The sequence below is a fragment of the Lissotriton helveticus genome, chromosome 8, assembly GCF_964261635.1.
Source record: "Lissotriton helveticus chromosome 8, aLisHel1.1, whole genome shotgun sequence".
NCBI classification, from domain to species: domain Eukaryota; kingdom Metazoa; phylum Chordata; class Amphibia; order Caudata; family Salamandridae; genus Lissotriton; species Lissotriton helveticus.
In genome coordinates this window covers 669453-691970 of record NC_136069.1, presented here as the reverse complement: position 1 = coordinate 691970, position 22518 = coordinate 669453, and the positions used below count along the sequence as shown (strand labels likewise).

General features: G+C 47.5%; 1 protein-coding gene across 8 annotated transcripts in view; it reads right to left on the bottom strand.

Moving 5' to 3' along the window:
- The window catches only part of LOC144772195 (NACHT, LRR and PYD domains-containing protein 1a allele 3-like), an 884004-nt gene that overhangs the window by 780763 nt on the left and 80723 nt on the right, over nucleotides 1–22518 (bottom strand). For all 8 annotated transcript variants that reach the window (XM_078656332.1, XM_078656333.1, XM_078656327.1 and 5 more), the window contains one exon: nucleotides 4860–5044. In XM_078656332.1, coding sequence (XP_078512458.1) covers nucleotides 4860–5044 — 185 coding nt within the window. The remainder of the gene's footprint in view (nucleotides 1–4859; nucleotides 5045–22518) is intronic.

Here is a 22518-nt window from a genome sequence, read left to right as displayed (position 1 = left end):
AGCATTACAAGAACCTCTTGCTGCAATAAGTGCAAGTGCTCTGCTGACATAGGTCGTTGTCTTGGGGGTATGTTGGGTGGAGTGGACGTCAACTCCAAACAATAGCCGAACTGGATAAGTTTCCTCACCCACCTGTCTGTGGTGATGGACGTCCAGACTGGCAGGAACTGCTGGAGTCTCCCCCCGACAGGTGTTGGATGGTCGGGGGGTAGGGACAGAGAGTCATTGTTTATTGGCAGCAGAGGAACGGGAACTATTGTTGCCTCAGCCTCTGCCTTTGGCGCGGTTGCCTCTGTAACCACCTCTATTCTGTTTCGGGTACGAGGCTTGTGCGCCTCCTCTGCCGAAATGTGACTGCTGTGCCAAGTGTCCTCTGGTAGTACCCCGCCCACTTGAGCGACGAAAAGTGTTTCCTCTGAATTGCTGAGACTGAAGCGCCCCCATGGACTTAGCCGTCTCAGTATCTTTTTTGATCTTCTCGAGGGTGGTGTCAACCTCCGGCCCAAACAGTCTGTCTGGATTGACGGGCTGGTTGAGGATAGTCGTCTGTATTTCTGGCTTGAACCCTGAGATGCGGAGCCATGCTTGACGCCTTAACATAACACTTGTGTTGACTGCTCTCGCTGCTGTATCTGCCACGTCTAGCGCACATTTAATTGCAGCGTTAGAAATGAGTTTGCCCTCTTGTATCAGCAACTCAGCTCCTTCTTTAAACTGGTCTGGAAGGTGTTGTAAGAGCCGCTCTAAGGTTTCATAGTGCGCCCTATCATACCTGGCTAATAGGGCTTGTGTGTTAGATATGCGCCATATGTTGGCTGCCTGCGCAGCCACCCTTTTGCCCCCTGCCTCCAGCACTTTTGACTCTTTGTCCGGGGGAGGAGCTGCACCCGTTGTCTGCGAATTCGCCCTTTTGCCGGCATTTGAGACCACCAAAGAGTCTAGAGGCAACTAGCCACGTATATAAGTAGGGTCCCCAGGTGCCGGCCTGTACTTTTTTTCAATCCGTGGGTTCACAACCCGCGCTCTGGTGGGTTCCTTAAAAATGTCCGTGGCATGCTTGAGAACCCCCTTAAGCATTGGAAGTGTTTTCACAGTCTTTTCTGATGCAGAGAAAGTATCAAACAAAAAGTCAACCTCCAGAGGGTCGGCATGCATCTCCACCTTATGGTTTTCAGCCGCCCTTTCAATTAAAGCATTAAACGCCGCAGAGTCTTCAGTTGGAGAAGTTTTCACCCCATACATCTGTGGGTCACCGACCCCCTGCTGGTCCCCCTGATCACCAGAGTGTACCCATGAGTCCTGCTGCGCATCAGGGTCAGTATTGTCTGGGAAGTTATACCCCTGATCTTGTTCATCCTCATCTCCATGTGAGCAAGTGGGTGAAGGGGTAGGACTCCGCCTAGGCCGTTGTGGAATGGGTTCAACAAGTTCTGGCGTGTCTGGTGCAGGCCTTTTCTTCTTTAGAGGTATTACATATGATTCCACAGGCTGGGATGTAATATTCCTCTTGTAGAGCGTTAATGTACCCGTGTCGGCGTCGATAAAATGCTCCCCTTGTTCGTCAGATAAAGGTGGTCGACCAAAGCCTCCGCTAAGCTGAGTCTGCCTCAATGGCTCCGAGTCCTCGGGCACCGTACGAGGTGCAAAAGCCTTCGGCGCCACCTTTGGTGGCAGCGTATAGAGGATCGGCATGGAAGGCTTCTTCAGTGGAACACTGGTCCTCGGTACCGAAGGTGTGGTCGGCTCCGACGCCTTGTCTCTCAACCGTTTCAGGGAGTCCGAGACTTGCTTGGTAAAAGAAGCGGACGGCTTCGACGATCCGACCGACGACCTCTGTCCACCCGTAGGGGAAGAGCCGAGCGTCGAGGATATGTCCTTGGGTGGCGGAGGCGCGGACGCACCTTCGACAGCTGCGCTCTGCTTCACCGTCCCGGCCTTAGTCTTCGACGTCGCAGACTTTGGAGCATCAGACTTATCCGACTGCGTCGAGGCTCCAGACTTTGGCTCGGTGTCCCTCGATGACTTCGCTTCGACTGTCCGTTTGCCTGTTGGTGCGACAGTCTTGGTTGAAGGTGTCTCGACAGTCTTCTTCGACTTCGACTCGACCACCTTAGTCGACACTGGCTCGACGACCTTCTTCGAGCCGGCCTCCTTGGCCCCTTTTGGTGCCTTAGCCTGTTCGACAGCCTTCTGCGGCTTCGAGGGCTCCGAAGACGACGGTTTCGATGTAGACCCCGACATTTTCGATGTCGATGGTTTGTCGGCCATCTTTGTTGTTTTCGATTCCGATGGTTTCGGTTTCGATTTGTATAGTGGAGGCTCCGCTGGTATGTCTGTAGCCGGGCCAGGAGGCGGGGCCGAGGACTGAGGAGTAGGGTCGTGGGTAAGGCCGTGTGGCGATCCCGTGACCTGAGCCTTAGTAATTGTACGTACGGGGCATATCTCTTCCTCCGAGCTATCTTCCACGGCCCCATAAACTTCCTCGTCGTCCCCTACCTCCTCGACGTATTCGTCTAGGTCCAGGTCCTCAACGGGTTCTCCGTAGTCGGCCTCGACCTCCGCCGATGTAGGTGAGATCTGCAGTTGAAGCTCTTGCTCGTCTGCTTCGGGGTTGCCAAAGATGTCTGCCGGCGCCGATCGCTGGGCCTCGAGGCGCGCCACGCGCCTAATCTTGAGCGTCTTCTTCGACCTGAATCTCGAGCAGGCCATACAGTTGGCCTCGTTGTGGTCCGGCGACAGGCACTTGTTGCATACAGGATGCACGTCGATGTGTGGGTACTTCGATCCACACACGGGGCAGTACTTGAACGGGCTCCGTTCCATCGTAGCGTCGTCCGGGTCTTGCTGCGTCGACAGGGCCTCGATGACCGAAGAGTCACCCGACTCCTCAGATATCCGACTCGAAGAGTTGGAGTACACACGAGACCGAACGCGAACAATACCGACGAAGTAAAGAAGGCCTTTTGGCCTTAAAGAAATTGTTTTATCGATTCCGAACAGGAGACGTCGAAATCACATCCGAACCCAATGGCGGAAAAAAACAATCTGGGGATGGAGTCGATGCCCATGCGCACTGTAGTCCAGGGGAGGAGCCACCTATCTCGTGATACTTCGAAGACTCTTCCAGGACAACAATGTGCAATCATCCGGACCCAACACTAGGCGGCGATCTATGCAATAGATATGAATTTAGCAGCCCACATGCCTCGAACACTTATTTTCACCTACTCTACAATGGACTTTAGTGCATGTCTGGAATCTGTAGGCTTTGTGGAAGTCATTTTAGCCATGGGCCCCACATCCCCATAGGGGAATAATGAAGTGTAAACACAGTAAAACGCACTGACTTTCCCTGGCATGTTCCTTCCCAGGGTATAAAGCCTATTCCATGTCACCACCCAATTCTGCATAAGTCCTGCCACACCATTCACTCTGTAGCTGCTCCTGGACTGCGCACGCTAGGAATCTCCCCTGCGCATCTCCTACACTTGTGCACACGCATGTACACCCGTGTCTGCATGTAACCAGCACGGTGTGCCATACTCCAGCATCTGCACAGCGGCCTAGTCAAGCCAGGCGGACACCAGTAAAATCTCCATGCAGTCTCCTTCATTATGAGTTCACTGTGGATGAGTCCCAGATTATGATGCTCCCCCACAGTAAAAGCTCCATAATTAGGTGCTCAAAAAGCAAAAAAATCAGGGCGGCCCATCGTGTCAGAACCACCTTCTAACATTATATATATATATATATATATATATATTTTGTTTACAAATCTATCTTGCATCAGTGAATTAAAAAAGAAATCCACTCACGCCATTTCCTAGGTACATATCCCTGGTGACAAATATGGCCATCTACAAAATGCTGTGGTTGGCTGCATCATAACACACTTTATTTTTACTTAAGCGCTTAGAGACCCTTGGGTGATAACGCGCTATATAAATTGAAATAAATAAATAAATAAATAAATACATTTTGTTTAACTTTTGGCCATGCTGCACAGCCTGCTGTTGAGGCTGCAAACATTGCCAAAACATTGGAAAAGGCAATAGGTCCCAGAGGCAAGAACCATTGCCTTTGCCAATGCTTGTCTAAGGCACAAGTCAGCATACATCGGTGATAGAGATTAAGCTCATCCAGTGCCCATATTTTTAAACACTATGGGGCATATTTACAAGGGCTTTATCTCCGTTTTCTTGGCTTACAAAGCCAAAAAAGCGGAGATAATACCAGCGCCCTATTTACAAGAGGGGTCTAACATGCATAATTGCATGTTAGCACTCTTTCCCAACGCCTCCCTTTGCATCTCTAATGAGATGCAAAGTGGGCATTACTGGGCGTACCCCGGATGGAATACCCTGCAAATATTGCTGATGTTCACATCACGATATTTAAAAGACAGCCCACATGATTTTAACACACATTAGATTTTGGCGAAAATGGTCGTTTTCACCAAAACCTAACATCTGCTAAAATCCTGACTTCGCCATCCCTAACATAGGGGTGGATTATGCTGATAAGACCCTGTGGGTCGTATCAGCAAGGTTATCGCCCTTTTACAGGGAACATCGCTGGAAAACCAGCGTTGTTCCCTGCAAAACGGTAATAACCTCTCTATCTCTGGAATTTTTATCACCCTGGAGTAACGCGTTGTTAATTACGCGCTACCAGAGCGATAAATGCCAGAGATAGCCAGCGATAATATTATTATCCCTAAGCACGGCCAGCGATAATTATCGCTGGCCGTTGTTAATATGTCCCTAAGTTTGTTTCCTCCCAGATTCACATCTGCTCTTATGTCCTGAACTGTTCACAAATTGCTTAAGATTCAGCACACAAGAGGTGCGACTACTTACCGCTTTTAACGTATGTCCCACTCCAGCTGGCCCCTCCAAGACCACTTGGGATCTTACACGCGTGAAAACTGAATATGTCTTGTACCAGACGGTTTGGGGAAGCATGGCACATGGGATTCAGGCTGTCATCTGGGGGAGTCACTTCTTTTTCCACCTCATTCATAATGGGTTGGGGATGAGATGAGCTGCAATAAAGATGAGAAACAAAGAGTTCACTTCAGAAGAAGCAGAACAAGTGGAAAACACAAAGAAGACATGTTTCATGGCGCGCCCCTGCATGGACCGTCACAGCAGCTCTCGAAGGCCAGTTGAGACCCTTGCTTGGAGGTGCGGCTCAGTAAGTGGGGATTCCCTTCAGGTGGTGAGGTGGGCCTTCTGGCACTGCACTTTGAACCGGACGCACTGCAGTGGATCTAACTATAGGCACATACATAGGGAATAATCAGTGGAAATACTGTTTTTGGAAACACTTCCAGATTTCTTTCTGTAGATACCATCAAAATACTGCTAGCAAATACACACTGTGGGTAGGCCGACAGATTAATATCAAATATGATTTGGGTTCAATATTTACTGAGATCTGTTGCAAAACAACACAAAAAGCAGAGCGAGACGCATGCTATTTACTTACCAGTGTTGCTTTATTCTTGGGAACACCGCTCTGGGCTGCTCTGCATCGAGGGGGGCGTTACTGTCGCGGATTTATGAAAATAGCCCAATCTACTGACCTGGTCAGACAAGACATTGTGTCCAAAATGAATGCCTACTTGAAGTGGGGCATAAACAAGCAGGGATGCATTACTCACTCAAAAACAGACACACTGCATGTGTGCTCCAGTGCACACATCAACTGTGTGGGTCCTTCTAAGCTTTCCTAGGATTAGGGGCTTGTACTGGAAGGATACACTTTGAGTGAAAATCCTTTGCTAGAAATAACAAATTCACCTCCTCACCATGGCGTGAGGATCTGCACAACACAAGGCAGCCTTGTTAGAGCAACATCGTAGGGGTGACAACAAATGTGGTTGCTGCGCTGCATTGCGTAAAAAAATACCAAATCTTGACATTTGCTGTTTTGATTATGATAGGATGGCTTTGTTGTCTATCTCAAATGCCTGCTCTTGATTGGATGGCTATGTTGTCTAACTCAGGTGCCTGCTCTTGATTGGATGGCTTTGCTAACTATCTCAGTTGCCTGCTCTTGATTGGATGGCTTGGTTGTCTATCTCAGGTGCCTGCTCTTGACTGGATGGCCCAGCTGTCTATCTCAGGTGCCTGCTCTTGATTGGATGGCTTTGTTGTCTATCCCAGGTGCCTGCTCTTGATTGGATGCCCTAGCTGTCTATCTCAGGTGCCTGCCCTTGATTGGATGACTTAGCTGTCTATCTCAGGTGCCTGCTCTTGGCTGGGTGGCTTTGTTCTCTATCTCAGGAGCCTGCCCTTGATTGGATGGCTTTGTTGTCTATCTCAGGTGCCTGCTCCTGACTGGGTGGCTTTGTTGTCTAACTCAGGTGCCTGCTCTTGAATGGATGGCTTTACTTAGTATTCTTCTGTTTGTCCCATCCTGGAGCATTTCCAGTCTCACAGTGGTCTGAGATGTACCCTTTTACTGCAGATTTGCTTTTATTCAAGGCGGGCCTATAGCCAGCTTTAGCTGTCTGGTGAGTTCACAAACCACACATGCATACAGAAACAGAGAGGGAGGTTTTCACTGCCTCTTTCAGCCATCCCATTGTTTATGGTACTTATGTCTGACGTCACAAACTAATGCTCGACTACCACCAATGTATTTATAGATAACTGCTAATATGGCACCCGCATTGCTCTTTTCTTTAGTATTATACCTTTTATGGGCAAACCCCTCTGACGCCAATGATATTCCAGGAGTTATTTAGGTGTCAACAGACTCCTTTGGTTCCCAGATGGCTGAAAATGCCACGCAGATGTTATATTTATTAGAAAATTTAAAAATCTTGAATTCTTTTTTTAACCATACATTATCATTCGTTCAACTAAGATGAATGTTTGAGTGAGCAAATGTAATCTCCTACTGTCCCTGAATCACTTATCATGAGCGGCGTGTTTTCGGAGTCAAAAGAGGGTCTCAATTGCTAAAGATCAAATTTCTACTATTACGTAAGGAAGTATGGTTTTACTTTTTATCAATTGAATGTGCATTACGTGTATTCATTTTTCCTATACATCCCTACTTCGTTCAATAATATTTTTGTGAAGGATGATAAAAACCTTTTCAGTATGTATGAGTGCACAGTATACTGTTCCGAGAGGCATCCTTTGCAAGCCCTGACGAATGCCCCTGACCCGCTTTCAGGCATCTGCATGGGCAGAAACGTGTTGGCTGTTTAATAGAGGAAAAGGACATTGTACCCAAACCATCCAACAGATACTTTTAATCATACGTAAGGTATCTCCAAAAAAGGGATTTTCTTTAGGTTTATCCCAAGGTATTTGTTAATAGTATTTGGATCCCACTATCATCCAGTTCTATGCTTTATTAAGAACTCTCTCGTAGGAGAGGTCGCGTCCACCCTGGCAGTATCATCTTACCAGAGTGTGGCGAGGTTGCTGATAAAACATGTCACAAAATGTGGGTGAGACCTCGTCAACCATTAAGGTTGGCTTACTAGTTTACACTATGGTGTAGATCTAATGACCAATTAGATAATTTTCTCAGCCTCCACTGTATCTTTAATGTGGTTGTGTTGTCTTCCAGCCATTGTGACGGAGCGGACTACAAGCACTGGCTAAGAGACTTGCTTGTCAGCACTGGTATCAACGGGTAGCATTTTTCACCTCTGGACTACTTTAGAAGTAGTCCACACACATTGCTGTTAATGTCTTGTTTTGTAATTACTCTTAACATTTTTACTTTTTTTTATGGAGAGGGCTCTGCAATCCCCCTCCCCTCATTGCTCGGCTGTTTCCCTTGTGTTGCCATGCACAATGCTGTCCCCGCAGACTGTGCAAAGCAGTCATACAAAGTGTGAAGCAAGAACTCCTAAGACAGGAAGCCACTTTGATAAGCAAAGGAGCCAGATCGGGTCCAAGAATATGTTTCTTTAGAAGTATAGTTCTCGCCGTAAAAAATTCTGGTAAGAAAACCTACACCAAAAAAAAAAGAAAATGTAATTGCCTGAACATAGATCAACCTGCTTAAAGATGAACACTTTGCTCTGAAGAGATATATATCTCAGCCCTCTATAGTAAGTAACGGTCTGGCTGTGAGTCATGTGATGTGAGTTAGGAAAACAAAATAAATGTGCCAGGTCCTAAGCAAACTTGACTCCATTGTGTGTGGCTTAGGGACAGTGACGTGGTGGGTAATTCAAGACTTGGAGAAAATCCAGTTGTGAAGAATTTGAGGATCAGGTTTTTTGCAAGTGCACCTCCACTTTGCGACCACATTTTGACTACTGGGCACTGGTGTAACGGCTCTGTAACGCATTAATCCCTATAATCAGGCCTCAATGCATATGCTCTGACCTTTTGAAAGTATACAGTTTATTAGCTTGTTGGACGTGGCCCTTTTTGCAGGATTATCCCCAAACTGTTTGCCTTCCTCTTCCTATTTTTCTGACCCTTTTTTGTTGGCTTTAGGATTCTTGGCACTTTGCCACTGCTAATCAGTGCTAAAATGCATGTAATCTCCCCTTAAAACATGGTATGATTGGTGTACACCCGTTAAACATGGTCTGATTGGTGTACACCCATTTGGCATACTTAATTTACCTATAAGTCCCTTGTAAAGTGGTAAACCATATACCCAGAGCCTGTAAATTAAATGCTACTAATGGACATGCAGCGCTGCTTGCACCACTCATAGAAGTAGCCTTTCAGACTTGTCTCAAGCATGTGTGTGCAGTTTACGGCCGCTTTGGCTTGGAATTTAAAACTACTTGCCAAGACTTAAACTCCGCTTTTATTACATATAGCGGTAACCCCCAAGTCAGCCCTTAGGTAGCCTTATGGGCAGGGTGCTGTGTAAGTAAAAGGTAGGACATGTGCCTTCATTGTGTGGCATGTCCTCGTAGTGACTGCCTATTTGGTTTCTCACTACTGTGAGGCTTACTCCTCTCATTGGCTAGCATTGGACATTCCCTTATATATATATATATATGTAAGTGGTATGTCCTGATCTGAAAGCAGTAGCATTGCCATGTACGGTATGTTTGGAATATGGTAACAAATCCTGCTTACTGGTGTAGTTGGATTTTACATTACTATTTTAAAAATGCCACTTTTAGAAAGCAAAAGACACACAATGATGGACGGAATGCTGAACAAATCAAAACATTCACCCCCAGTCCAGCAATCTGGGTTAAATCCATCATTCTTTTGCTCACCATGCCACCCCAATTTAGACCTGGGAATATGCAAATCAGTCTTGATTCTGTGCCTCATGGGAACAGTCCAGCCCAAACTGACAAGATAGGTCCTCCCTGGACTAGGAACAAGCATGCTAGGACTGGTTTCGGGATTTCACCCCTCATCAGCCAGGATAGCTTGAATCCAGTGGCACAGTGAGCCCCGGAGCCAAGTCTGGGCATACTCGGCACACTTAGGACGAGAAAGAAAAAGACACACAATTGATGGATGGAATACACAGCAAATCAAAACATTCAACCCCAGTCAAGAGATCTGGGTTACATCCATCATTCTTTTGTTCACCGTGCCACCCCAGTTTAGATCTGGCCATATGCAAATAAGGCTTGACCCTCTGCCTCATGGGAACAGTCCAGCCCGAACTGCCAAGCCAGGTCCTCCATGGACTAGAAACAAGCATCCATTTATCCAGTATTAGGGTATCTTTCATAGATTCACATGCCTGAATCATTCCCTGTCGTCGGGATGGGAGTCCCCGGTATATAAATAAAGTAATGTCCCATTAGACATATAGAGTAATAGGCCAAAGGCCCCACATTAGCAACATATCCATGTCCTTTTGTAAAAAGGACCAAACTCTAGAGAAGAGCCAATCAGCTATCACCGCCCTCTAGATCCCTCCTGGAAGTAGCTGCTGTCCCTCAGATTTTCTACCGCACGTTGTCCTAAGGGAGTCTCCTCTGAGCTCTTCTCAGTTTACTTCTCTGGTTTTCCAGTGTTTTCTTGCTTCATATTTACATCTTCTGACTGAAGTTCTTTGGTTCTTCATGGCTGAGACACCCAAGAAAGGCCTTTTAGGCCCTGTGGTTCCTGTGGAAAAAAGAGGCTTCATGTAGATGACCAACATAAAGATATTTTCTACTGCCTTTACCTGGACCACGCTTCTAAAGACTGCAAGGTATGTCGTACCTTTTCCACTAAAACCCTCAAAGGGCGGGAGGGACGCCTTTTAATCTGGCTGCAGAGGCGTACAGACAGAGACCAGCTGGAGTCTTCTGAGGAGAGTGAGGGCTCTTCCATATCCTCTAAATCCTCTCAGAAAAGACCAAGGGTAGCTTCTCCAGGCCCTTCATCGCAGCCTCCTCAGAAGAAGACACGTAAAAAGTCTTCAGAGGTCCATTCTAAGGCTCTACCATCGAAGGTGTCCTCTCAGGAAGTTGTTCACACCTTTAAGAAGCCTTCTTCCACTCCGTCGACGACGGCATCGTCGACGGTGGCTTCAGCGACGAGAAGATCTGTGTCTACGGCCTTATGTGTCACTTCGTCGACGACGACTGTCTTCATGTCTGTGGCGACGTCGTCATCCTCGTCGACGACGACCCAATCATCAACGGCCGTTAAGACTGTGTCGCCGACGATAAAGATAAAGAAGACATCGTCGACGTCGAAACAACCGTCAACTCTACAATCGCCGACGACTGGGTCGTCGACGAGCTCGACAACGAAGACTGTCCCGTCAAAGTCCACTCCATCGTCGACGAAAGCTCAGTCGACGATAACTCCATCGGCTATGAAACCTGTCGACGTTTCACCGTCGACGACCACACCGTCAACGGACTTGTCGATGACAACGGATTCAAATTTAAAAAGCACATACGTACATCTAAAAATCACAAAGCGTACGTTGACACCGGCCCTGACGTCTCCAAGCAGGGTCCAACCACTGCCTCCAGCATGCCTTCTGGAAGAGGAGGATTCTGACGAGGCAGTATGTTTCAAACAGCGACAAGCCCCTCTGAACTTAATGTAAAGTACCAAGATAGTTCAGATGAGGAGGACCAAGATCAGGAGGATCAGACAACTTATGGGGAAGAATACCAACCGCCTCCTCCACCTATGGTTTGCCTTCCCGCATCCTTGGTTTCAGACCTACAATACCTCATGACAGACTATAAACAGAGGTTTCCTACATCTCCTAAACCTTATCCCCCAGCGGTGTCTCCACCACCAAGAACACGGCCTCCACCTTTGAATTTACAGCCGGTGCCTGTCGTTTCCCCGCATCCTCCATCTACTAATGATGAGGAGGAAGATCTGCATGAAGAGGGGGAACTCCAAGATTCCCAGACTAACCATGATGAATGTGACGACTACGTCATTCCCAGTCCTGCTTCTCCAGTGCCTGCGCAGGCTGACTCACCACCTGAAGACATCGGGGCAATGTCCAAAGCCACAGTAAGGCTTCATCTAAGTCAAAGGACCTAATACGTGCCCAGGAGGATCAGGGGCAATATGGAACTTTGGGTGAAGATAGGTTGGGCTCTCTCCTCCAGTCTTTAAGGGGGGATTTAATGACCAAATTTGAGATTTCCGAGAATAATCAGAAAGCCATTCATGATAGATTCGACTTACTGGAGTCCAAACTGGATGATGTTATTACCCGGACTGGGAATTTGGAAGCTGAAGTAACTACTTTATCTGAATCGGTTCAAGGAAACTCCAAAGACATTGTTACTTTAAAACAACAGAACAGAGCTCTTGCTATGGATCTGGAGAGACTAGAAACACAAGCACGAAGGAACAATCTCAGAATTTTGAAGATTCCTGAAGGGGAAGAATTGGAGGACATTAAGGGGTTTGTTTGTAAGCTCTTAAGGGAAGGGGTCCTAAAGGATCGCCCCGATATCAATCTGGAAATGGAAATCCAAAGAGTGCATAGAGATCCCTTTAAATTACATGCGGATAGAAAAGCTCCCAGGAAGATTTTGGTGAACTTTCAGACTTACAGTGTTAAGGAGTTAATCTTGGGTAGGTGTTTATCTCAGGCTGTCCTGCATTATCGGGCAAATCCATATTTAATTAGATCGGACATTGGTGGGAGAACAGCCCAGAGGCAGTGGGAACTGGGTTCTAGAATGCCCGAATTGAGATCACATGGAGCCCATGTCCAAATGAAATTTCCTGCCCTATTAAAAATCATGTGGCGGAATAAAATGTATAATTACAGCCAGCCTGAGGATGTGGACGATCTCCTTGCACTGATGAGGCAGAAAAAATAGTACAATGAGTAATCTAAAAAGGGGAAAGAGTTTACTGGGGAGACGTAGGTTGAAGTACGAAGTAAGAAGAGTAAACACGGGAGTTGGGGCAAGGGTGGGGGCAAGGGTGAGAGCCATAACCAGGCGACTTATAACAGTGAGAGGATTAAGGAGAAAAAAGAATATATATATATAGAGAGAATGTAAAAAACAAACAAAAAGGGAAAAAAAAAGATACAAAACACATATATGTTTTTTCAGCACCATCCTCTCGAATACTATGAGCTGTAACCTCGTGACGCTGTAGGATTAGTTAAAGGTACAATAGTCACGCCATTACAGCCAGGGCAGCTCTCCTGGGGCCCTAAAGGCGGTTTCATCGTCAGGTATGAAGGGAGGGTTCCTCGAGGGGGGGCTGGGTGGGTGGTAGGGAAAAGAGATAAAATGTCCTCATATGTAAAGAAAATAACGTATTCACTTAAAACTTTAGATGGGTGGGAAGTAGGTGCCTGGACATGAGTAGGTCAACAAGCATAAAAATCCTCTCCTGGAATGTGAACGGATTAGGAGAGGGGAGAAAACGAGCCAGAGTCTGCGAATTTTTAAGAAACTTGGATGCTCACTTTGTTCTACTACAAGAAACCCACCTAGAGGCGAATACTTGTAAAATGGTTTTTGGTAGACTGGGATGGGTGCAGGAAACATTGTGTTCGAGACAGAAGGGGGTAACTAGGGGGGTCGCGATAATCACAAGGGCAAATAGAGGGATAAGGCTGCTAAAGTGGGACACTGATCAGACAGGTAGATGGCTGGTGGCGGCCTTTTCCATCTGTGGGATTAATTATACCTGTGCCGTTTTCTATGGCCCTAATGAGGATAACCCTGGTCCCCTTTTGAAATTGGGGGCGGAGCTTCTTGAGACATCGGCCCCTGTGATTCTAGGGGGGGATTTTAATTTGGTTTTCGATCATATTCTAGACCGGTCCTCTAAAGTGAAATATCATGCTCCCACAAAATCGATTTCGGCTCTGAGAAATATAATGAAAGATCTTAATTTGCTGGATGTCTGGAGATCTAAACATGGTGCTACAAGAGGCTATTCATTTTATAGTAAGAAGTATAGACAGTATTCCAGGATAGATTATTTTTTAACAGATCAGCATCTGTTAACAGATATTACCTCAGTCTCCCATATTCCGGTTGGGATTTCTGACCATTCGGCAGTTGAATTGGTTTTTGAATTAAGATCTAGACCCATTGATAGTAGATGGACACTGGATAGGACGCTGCTTTTAGATGACAGAGTAAAAGCAGAGGTGAAGGAAAAGGTCTCTGAATTTTTCTCCTTTAATATTGGTTCCTCCACTGTCCAGATGGTCTGGGAATCTTTTAAGGCTTTCCTTCGTGGACTATTGAGTTCATTAATGGCGCATAAAAGGAAAATTAGCAAGAAGAAGAACTCAGATGATCTGAGAGCATTAATAGGAAAGGATGCTGAGTTACAGATGGCTACTGTTTCAAATAGGGAGAGGATCCCGGAGCTCGAGAAAGAGCTCCTGGTTCTACAAACCTCTCTTAAAGCAGCCGATGAAAAGACCATCAAGGAGAGGTGGGAAGTCAGTAAATTGAAATATTTTGAGTATGGAGAGAAATGTGGGGCCCTTTTGGCTTGGAAGTCAAAAACCGAGAGATCCAGGAATAACATTAAAGCGTTAATCCAGAGAGAGTCAGGTATATCAACTATGGAGGACGGGGCTATCAGGGAGGAATCAAGGGGATTTATGAAAGGCTTGTATCATGAAGACACGGGCTTTGAGTCAGATGAGGCTCAGACCTGGCTGTCCCAGAGGAATTTACCCCAAATCTCAGAAACAAATAAAAATTATCTGGCAAGCGAGATCACGGAGGGGGAAGTGAGAGATCAACTCAAGAAAATGAGTGGCGGTAAAGCGCCTGGGCCAGACGGGCTACCGAGTGAGATTTATACAGTCTGTGCTGAGGCACTGATTCCTGTACTTACCGCACTCTTTAACAGCCTTTTGATTTCTGGTCAAGGGATTCCCCCGTCCTGGTCTGAGGCCACGATCACACTTATAGCTAAGCCTAATAAAGACCCCATAAAGATAGAATCTTACATGCCTATCTCCCTCCTGAATTCTGATCTGAAGCTCTATTCTGGGATACTGTCTACTCATCTAGCCAAAATTATAAAATCAATTATTCATCCAGACCAAAGAGGGTTTATTCCGGGGAGACAGCTGAACGAGCTAACATTCCAAGCAATAGGAGCTGTTGATTTTGCAGAGGTGAGAAAGTCGCCACTAGCCATTATAGCGATCGATGCGGCCAAAGCCTTTGACCAGGTAAACTGGTTATACCTTTGGGCCACTATGGCCGGCTTCGGGCTCCCTTCTGTTTTTATTGAGGGAGTTAAATTGCTTTATCAGAACCCACGAGCCAAAGTCCTGGTTAACGGGGGCCTCTCAGATTGGTTTAACATTTCCCGGGGAACAAGGAAGGGTTGCCCCCTGTCTCCTCTTTTATTTGACATTTATATAGAGCCTTTTGTCAGTGCGATCAGAGCTGATCAGGTTATTCGACCTTTTAAGATGGCAGACCTGGAGCTCAAAGTAGCTTTGTATGCTGATGATCTCCTCTTATATACTTCCAACCATGAGGAAGCAATTCCTAGGCTATTCCATCTTGCCGATGAGTTTGGAAGGTTTTCAGGTTATCAAATTAACAAGGAGAAAACAGAAATAATGGGGTGGAACAGCCCGGTTATTCAGGGGGCTAAACATAAAATGAGGTACCTAGGAATCCACTTGACTCAAAATCTGGATGATATTCCTAAACTCAGTTGGCAGATAGCTGTAAGAGAGATCACAAAACACTAACAAGATGGGGTAATCTGCCACTGAATATTTACGGATGGGTGAACCTCATTAAAATGACAATACTCCCCAAATTAACCTTTCTTTTTAACAGCATCCCATTACCCTTTGCTCTGAAAGACATCAAGAGCCTCCAAGGGAAGACCTAGGATAGCCTGGAAGAAATTAAGGAGGGGGTTGAGGATAGGTGGTCTAGCTTTACCAGACCTACTCTCATATTAAAAACTTTAGACTACTGGCAAATAAACAGGACTCTTCGTCACAGGGCCGCATTTTTCAGGCGTTGCTGCATGACCAACCACAGGGCCAGGAGTTCTTCCTTTTTAAATTTGGAGATGAGAAATTCTATAAAAAAGTCCGACTTAAGATCTTACGGACAGCACTTAAGAACTGGGTATATGTCCGGAGAGCTCTGGGGATTCCATACTATAACACACATACTCCAATTTAGGACTCTCCGGGGACTCCAGAATGCTTGCAGGATCAACTGTCTCGGCCATTAAAAACAGCTGGCTTAACTAGATGGGGGGATCTCTGTGTTAACTCAGTCCTTATGAACTGGGATTCTCTTCCGTCCCTGACCAACGGGTCTTTAACAAGATTCAAATTTTACCAACTTTCTGCCTGGTGGTCTAGGGAGACGCTAGAGTTTGATGACGATACTGGGATTCTTGATTCCGTTTGTAGGGAAGGACTTTGGAAACGAGAGCTCTCTTGCTGGTATAGGTGGTTAACGGGGGCAAAAGACACGTTATATTTAGAGCTGGCGAGTCTGTGGGGTAACGTGATAGCAGATAGTCCTGAAGAAACTCAAAAGATCTGGGCAGATTCATTCTCCATGTCTCAGAGTTTAATAAAACCGGCTAACCTTAGAAGAAATCAACTGTTTACTGCCTATAGGGTATACTGGACCCCGGCAAAATTATCTAAGGTTACATTAAAGAACTATGGTTGCCCCAGATGTAAACTCCCTGAAGCAGACGATCTACATATCTTTTTAGAGTGTCCAGATATTACTGACTATTGGAAAGCCGTCACTGGTTTCTTGGAAAAAGTTCTATCTGCTCCTATTACCTGCTCTCCAAGATTAGTCTTTTTTGGATTGTCAGCTGGATATAATGCTAATAGTTTTTCCTCACAATGTATATTTTACGTGACGGCTATAGCTCGAAGAGAGATCTGTAGAGAGTGGAAGTCTGTAACCCCGCCTAGGTTCGCTGACTGTTTAAGAAACATAATGTTAGTCAGCAAGTTAGACATGCCATGTCAAGAGGCAAGCACAGAAGGGGTATGGTCCGCACTGGTGGCGTGGTCTAATACATAATGGTGGTCCAGTGATTATGCCAGAGGTGTGTGGGTCCTGTCCTCCCAGTTCTAAGAGGCGCTCCATCAGAAAGAACGGGAGTAGGACAAGGAAACAGCCTACCTCTGGGAAATTCCTGTCTGCTGCACGCTGACTCCAGGGCAGTAACTAAGATCGACAGTGTGAAAGGCTTCAGGAGTTCCCATCTAGAGAATTTATTATCTGGTGGCATGTATGAGGACAAAAAAAATATATATATATTTGAGAGAGCGGCTCAACGTTTTCAAATACCCACGACTTCCCACCAACAAGATTGCTTCTTGTATGATTTTAAGGAGCCTTTCAAGAAGTCGGTCAGATCTATACCCATGGTAGAATACTTATGGGGTCAAGGTGTGAAGATTATGCATATTTCTTCCTCGGTGCCCCCAGTATTGCCTCGCCTGGATAAAAAATACAGTGCGCCCGATACTGCTCCAGTTTGCTTGATAGGACATCCCAAACCGGACTCTGTCATAACACAGGCTGCTCAAAGAAAGTCCAAGAATCCTTCTGCCCCACTAACAGCTCCTCCGGATAAGGAAGGCCGAAAGCTTGATAACATCGGAAAGCGTTTTTCTTCAATGTCTACGTTGACAGTACGGGCGTCCAATGCCTCAGCACTGTTAGGACGATATAATAGACAGTTATGGGCAGACATAGCTCCGTATCTGGCAGACTTGCCAGAAGAATCAAAAGAAGAAGCAAAAAAGATCTTGCTTGAAGGTGAATGCTTGGCATCAGAGATTGCGCGATGGATATCACGTCTACTGGATTTCGACAGCTGGCTGGCGCAGCAGTGTTAAGACGCCAGGGTTGGTTGAAGGCAACTTCTTTTCGACCTGAAATACAAACGAAAATCTTGGATATGCCCTATGATGGCCAGCTTCTTTTTGGGCCGCATATTGATGAAGCTCTCCAAAGTATAAAGAAGGATTCTGACACGGCCAGAGCTTTGAGTACCCTCCAATTCAAAAATACTTCGTGTTAGACCTGTCTGGATTTTTTTGCGCAGTCCCTCCTCATTATTATTTATTTTGTCCCCTTTTTGCCCCTCACTCCCTTGATATTTTTGTGTCTACTACTTTTTTTAGGTGTTGGTCAAGGGGATAGGTGTTCTTTCTTTCCCCCATAATCTTTTACCTCAGGCCCAGAGGCCTGTTCTGACAGGAAAGTTGGCACCACCTAAAATGGTGGCCACTAACTGCCCCAACTGTCACACTCAGAACTTGGCCATAGCCTAACATAGGGCATTCCAGAACCTTCTGGTCCATGCTGGACCATTGAAGGGCAGCCTATAAAAGGCGGAATGCGGGGCAGCCATTTTGTCTACCTGTGGAAGTCAGCTGGAGGACAGGCTGTAGCTAAGGGTGGGAAGAGGTTAGACTTAGGGTTGACCTCCTGGACTGGGAAGCTGCCTTATGATCCACCCCACTACTCCCCTTTTGGTTACTTGTCCTGACCCCGCTGTGAAGGGTTACTGGAGACCCTGGGCGCCTAGCTTGCCCCTTGTCCAAACCATACAGGGGAAGTCCAAGGAGAAGGAGACTGCAGTGCTGCGGTGCGCAGTCCTCTGCCCAGCAGAAAGAGACTCAGGAAGAATAGCCCTCTTCCCTGGACCCCAACCCCCATCTCAACTTGAGTACTAAAAGGACTTGGCAGAGTGGGCGCTGAGGTAAAGGAAACGAACTGGCATTGATCTCCTACCTTCCTGGGTGCTGAGGAAGGCTTGTCCCCTGGTTTCCTGGGAAGTCCTGGTTGTTCGTGCAGCTGGCCGGTTTCTGGAGGCAGCGCCGACCCTACTGTGAGCGGGATCCCTGAGGGGCTGATCGTTTTCTGTGACAGCGCCTGCCCCGGGATCCACTGAGCCTGAGAGGCTTCTCTCTGTGGACGGGACCCCGGAGCGCCTTCCGCGTTGCTGGCGCATTGCCTGAAGAGTACTGTCTCCCTTAGAAAAGGGGAGGGCGAGACACTTCTTGGAAGCGCCTTCGCGCATGCCCGCTGTCGCGATCACCATCCCCACAGGAGGGGCCTAGGACCGAGCAGGCCCAGGAGAGTAGTGTCCTTCCTGGGAGCGGCCGCCGGGAGAGGCGGGACAAGAGCGAGCGCTTCCGCGCATGCCCGGCGAGGGAGTGTCTGCCCTGAGGAGAGGCGCCGGTGGAACGTCTCTTGATCGTCGAGTGTTGGCAGACTGATCGACGCGCCGTGGGACCGATCCTTCGTGGTGAGGAGCCGCTGCTTGTGTGGCGGAATCACCGTTACTGCGGCCCGAGTTGTAGCTGAGAGGGCCTCCGCTCTTCTGCGTGGGAGCGAGGAGGCCGATCCCCAGAGGTAAAGCGACTGAGTGCTGAGGGGGTGAGCGGAGGAACTGCCTGCCGGCCGTCTAAACAAGTAAGCCGGGAAGAGCGAGGGAGTGCTGAGAGAGTTCCGGTAAGGTCTCCTAGTCGTTTGGTTTCCTCCCCCACTCGATGCAGAACTGAGGGAGGAGGGCCTAAGAAACAAGTGGCCTAGCTGTTAAAAACTAACTAACTGACTTCAAAAGGCCTGGTCATCTGGGGGGTGAAAAGAATACAAAGGTCTTCAAGACCCCTGGTACTCAACAGTTGGCGACAGCTTGCTTTCTTCCCCCCTCTGGTGGAGTAGGATGGCTGAGAAGCCAAATAAAGAGCGATGTACAGCTAATCTGGCCTAAGAAAGTGGAAGGGTTACCAATCAGCCATGGTCATGGTGCATGTTTAACTATTGGAATTAATTAATGACTTGCATAGCAGTTTAAAAAGTATTATTGCTATTATTGAGACCAGTTGTAAAGTTTTAGGCACTATTTAGAAACTAGGCCTAATTAAATGCTAGAAACGCTAGTAATGTAAAGTTGATGATTTAAGCTAGCACCTTGTCAAAGACTGTATTAATTTCCTGATTAAGAAGTTTTGCTCTTTCATCTCAAAAAGGAAATCTGCATGTACTTATATTGAGTTGTAGCTTTCTCTCCTAAGGTTCTAGCGGATTAATATTTCACCTGATTGATTATAAAGTACTGAACTGTGAATCCTAGAGTAATAAGTGTAAGAGTACTGACGAAGTTAATTGATTATTCGCTTAGCAGTTTAAGTGATATAATTGCTGATACTAAAGTGACCGGAAATGTTCTAAGCTATATATTTTAAGGACAAAGAGTATATTATTTTTATAAAGCAGTACGTATTTTCCTACATTTTCGGTGTAGTGTTTTCTTTTGTGTGCTATTGCGTGGTTTTATTCTTGGGTGGTCTGCAACCTTAACACTGTGCCTCTGAAATGTATGTCTTGCCCTAGGCCAGGCTACCCCAGTTCCAACATTTGGTGCCTAGCGGTGGGATTACTGACTTGGTTGCAGCTACTCACTAGTAATTCAACGCAATACACTAACCTACACCAGGAGTTTTCTCCCTGCGGCCCTCCTAATTTAAATTTTGTTTTTTCTAAATTTATTTCTGGTGGTGGGTGGAGGTTGACCCTAGGACACTTTCGGTTTCCTCCTGTGTGAAAAGTTTATACTCTAGTAAAAATGGAGATAAATGTGGAAGAGCTGGATAACTATACTGTGACCCAACTAAAGGACTGGTGTCAGCAGCAAAATGTGTTTTTTAAAAAGGGTGCCAGGAAAGGCGAGCTGCTGACAAGCATACGGGCATGGGTGGAGGCTCATTCCGGGGAGGTACCAGAATCAGAAGGGAGTGACAGAGACACTGTCATTGAGACTGCCATGCTGTACCAAGCGGGAGGGGGGAATCTACCGACAGGTACCAGGTCACCTCCGAGGGTGGGCAGCAGCGTCTCGGAGAAGGGTTTAACTGAAGCCGAGCTAGAAGATAGGAGGGAGGAGATTAGAATGAAGCTGGAATTAGCTAGGATGGATATGGAAAGGGAGGAAAGGAGGTTAGCTCATGAGCGAACCATCAAGGAGATGGACTTACAAGCTCTCAACCGTAGGTCTCCCAATCCAGACAATGGTGGCAGCGAAAAGAAAGTGGACACCAGGGAATCCAGACCCTATTTACCTAAAGATGTCATCGCTAGTTACACCCCAGGTGATGACATTGCCAAATGGTTGGCCGCCTACGAAGTTTCTTTAAGGGCTCACGGGCTCCTAGAGACTCACTGGGGAGGTGGGCTGTATAAATACATGCCACCTGCTGGCAGAGACACCTTGTTGGCTCTGGAGCAGGATGAGCAAACCCACTACCCTGCCATGAAGGTGGCACTGGTGAAAAAGTTTGGACTTACCCCTGAAAGGTACAGACAGAAATTCAGGGGAAGTCACAAAATGAGTACCCAGAATTGGGTAGACTTTTTAGACTATGCCAAGAAAGCTTTGGAGGGTTGGGTCAAGGGCAGCGAGGTAAAAGACTATGAGGGGCTGTACAATCTATTTTTGAAAGAACACCTCCTCGAGAAATGTTTTCCCGAGTTGCGCCAACACCTGGTGGACAGCAAGCTGACCGATCCCCGTAAGCTTGCAGAGGAGGCGGACACTTGGGCAAGTACCCGGGTGTCCTCCAAGGGGACTGGAGGGGATTCTCAAAAAGCCGGACAGGGCGCCCCCCAGAAGAAAGAGGGAGGAGATAAAAAGAAGGAGTTCTCCAAAGGTCCCCAAAATAATTTCCAAGGTAAGGGAGCAGGTTTCACCCCTAGGGCAAACCCGCCCAGAAACCCTAATCCTGGCCAAAGCCAGCAGCCAAGGGTTCTCCACTGTTTTGAATGCGGTGGTGTTGGACATTATAAGGGAGATGTCAGATGCCCAAAGAGACCACCCCCTCCCACCGGAGGAAAGTCACCGGGAGTAGCTAGTGTAGCGCTCGGGGAGGAGTTGCCCTTAGATAAGGGGGGTGAGTGGGCGGGTGTCACCTTAGTGTCCCTGGGAGAGCGGGAGATGGTACCAAAGATCCAGGTGCCCCCAAATACTACAAAGTATGGGCAATGGGTTACCATCAATGGCCAAAGAGGGGAGGCTCTGAGAGATACAGGAGCCAGTATGACTATGGTGAGAAGTCAACTGGTGTCTCCAGAGCAGGTTGTTCCTAATGTACTCCACCCCGCCGCGATGGCTGACGGCAGAATGGGCCACTATCCAGTGGCTGAGGTTCCCTTTGAGTGGGAAGGGGTTGCAGGTTCACTTCGAGTTGCCGTAAGCCCTGCCGTGCCAGTTGATTGTCTGTTGGGGAATGACATGGAGCACAACACTTGGAGAGAGGTGGAATACCGGACGCATTCTGCGATGCTGGGTACACCTGACTGGGCCTGTGTAAGCACACGGTCTGCGACTGCCCGGAGAGGGAGTTCGCCTGGGTTGGAGCCTGGAACAATGGCTCAACCCGCTGCCAAAAAGGGACAGAAACGGAGACAGGGACAGCCTGCTTCGGCTTCCACGCCCCATGTGACAGATCGGCCACCTGCAGTGGTAGGCCAGGAGTCCGTGGAGGAGGATTTACCCATCCCTGCTGAATGGCATGTGGAGGGAGGTCCTACCAGGGAGGAATTCTGTATGGGGCAGAGGGAGTGCCCCACCCTTGAGGGACTGATGCGTCAGGCTGAAGCCCAGGCAGCAGGTGATGCTACGGGACACCACCATATTTACTGGGAGGATGGCCTCCTCTACAGTGAACCCAAGGTACCTCTACCTGGCTCATCAAGGGCCTTGGTGGTCCCGCAGCAATACCGAGCCTTTCTGCTGGAATTGGCTCATGCGATACCACTGGCAGGACACTTAGGCCAGGACAAGACCTTTGCACGGCTTGTCCTCCACTTTTACTGGCCTCAGATGAAAGTGGCGTCCAACACATACTGTAGGACATGTGTATCCTGCCAGGCCAGTGGGAAAACAGGGGTGAAGCTAAAGGCTCCTCTGGAACCACTTCCTGTCGTTAGCACCCCCTTTGAAAGGGTGGGCATCGACATTGTAGGGCCATTGGATCCACCAACAACAGCTGGTCACAGGTTCATCCTGGTTCTGGTGGATCATGCCACACGGTACCCAGAGGCCATCCCTCTGAGGACTGTTA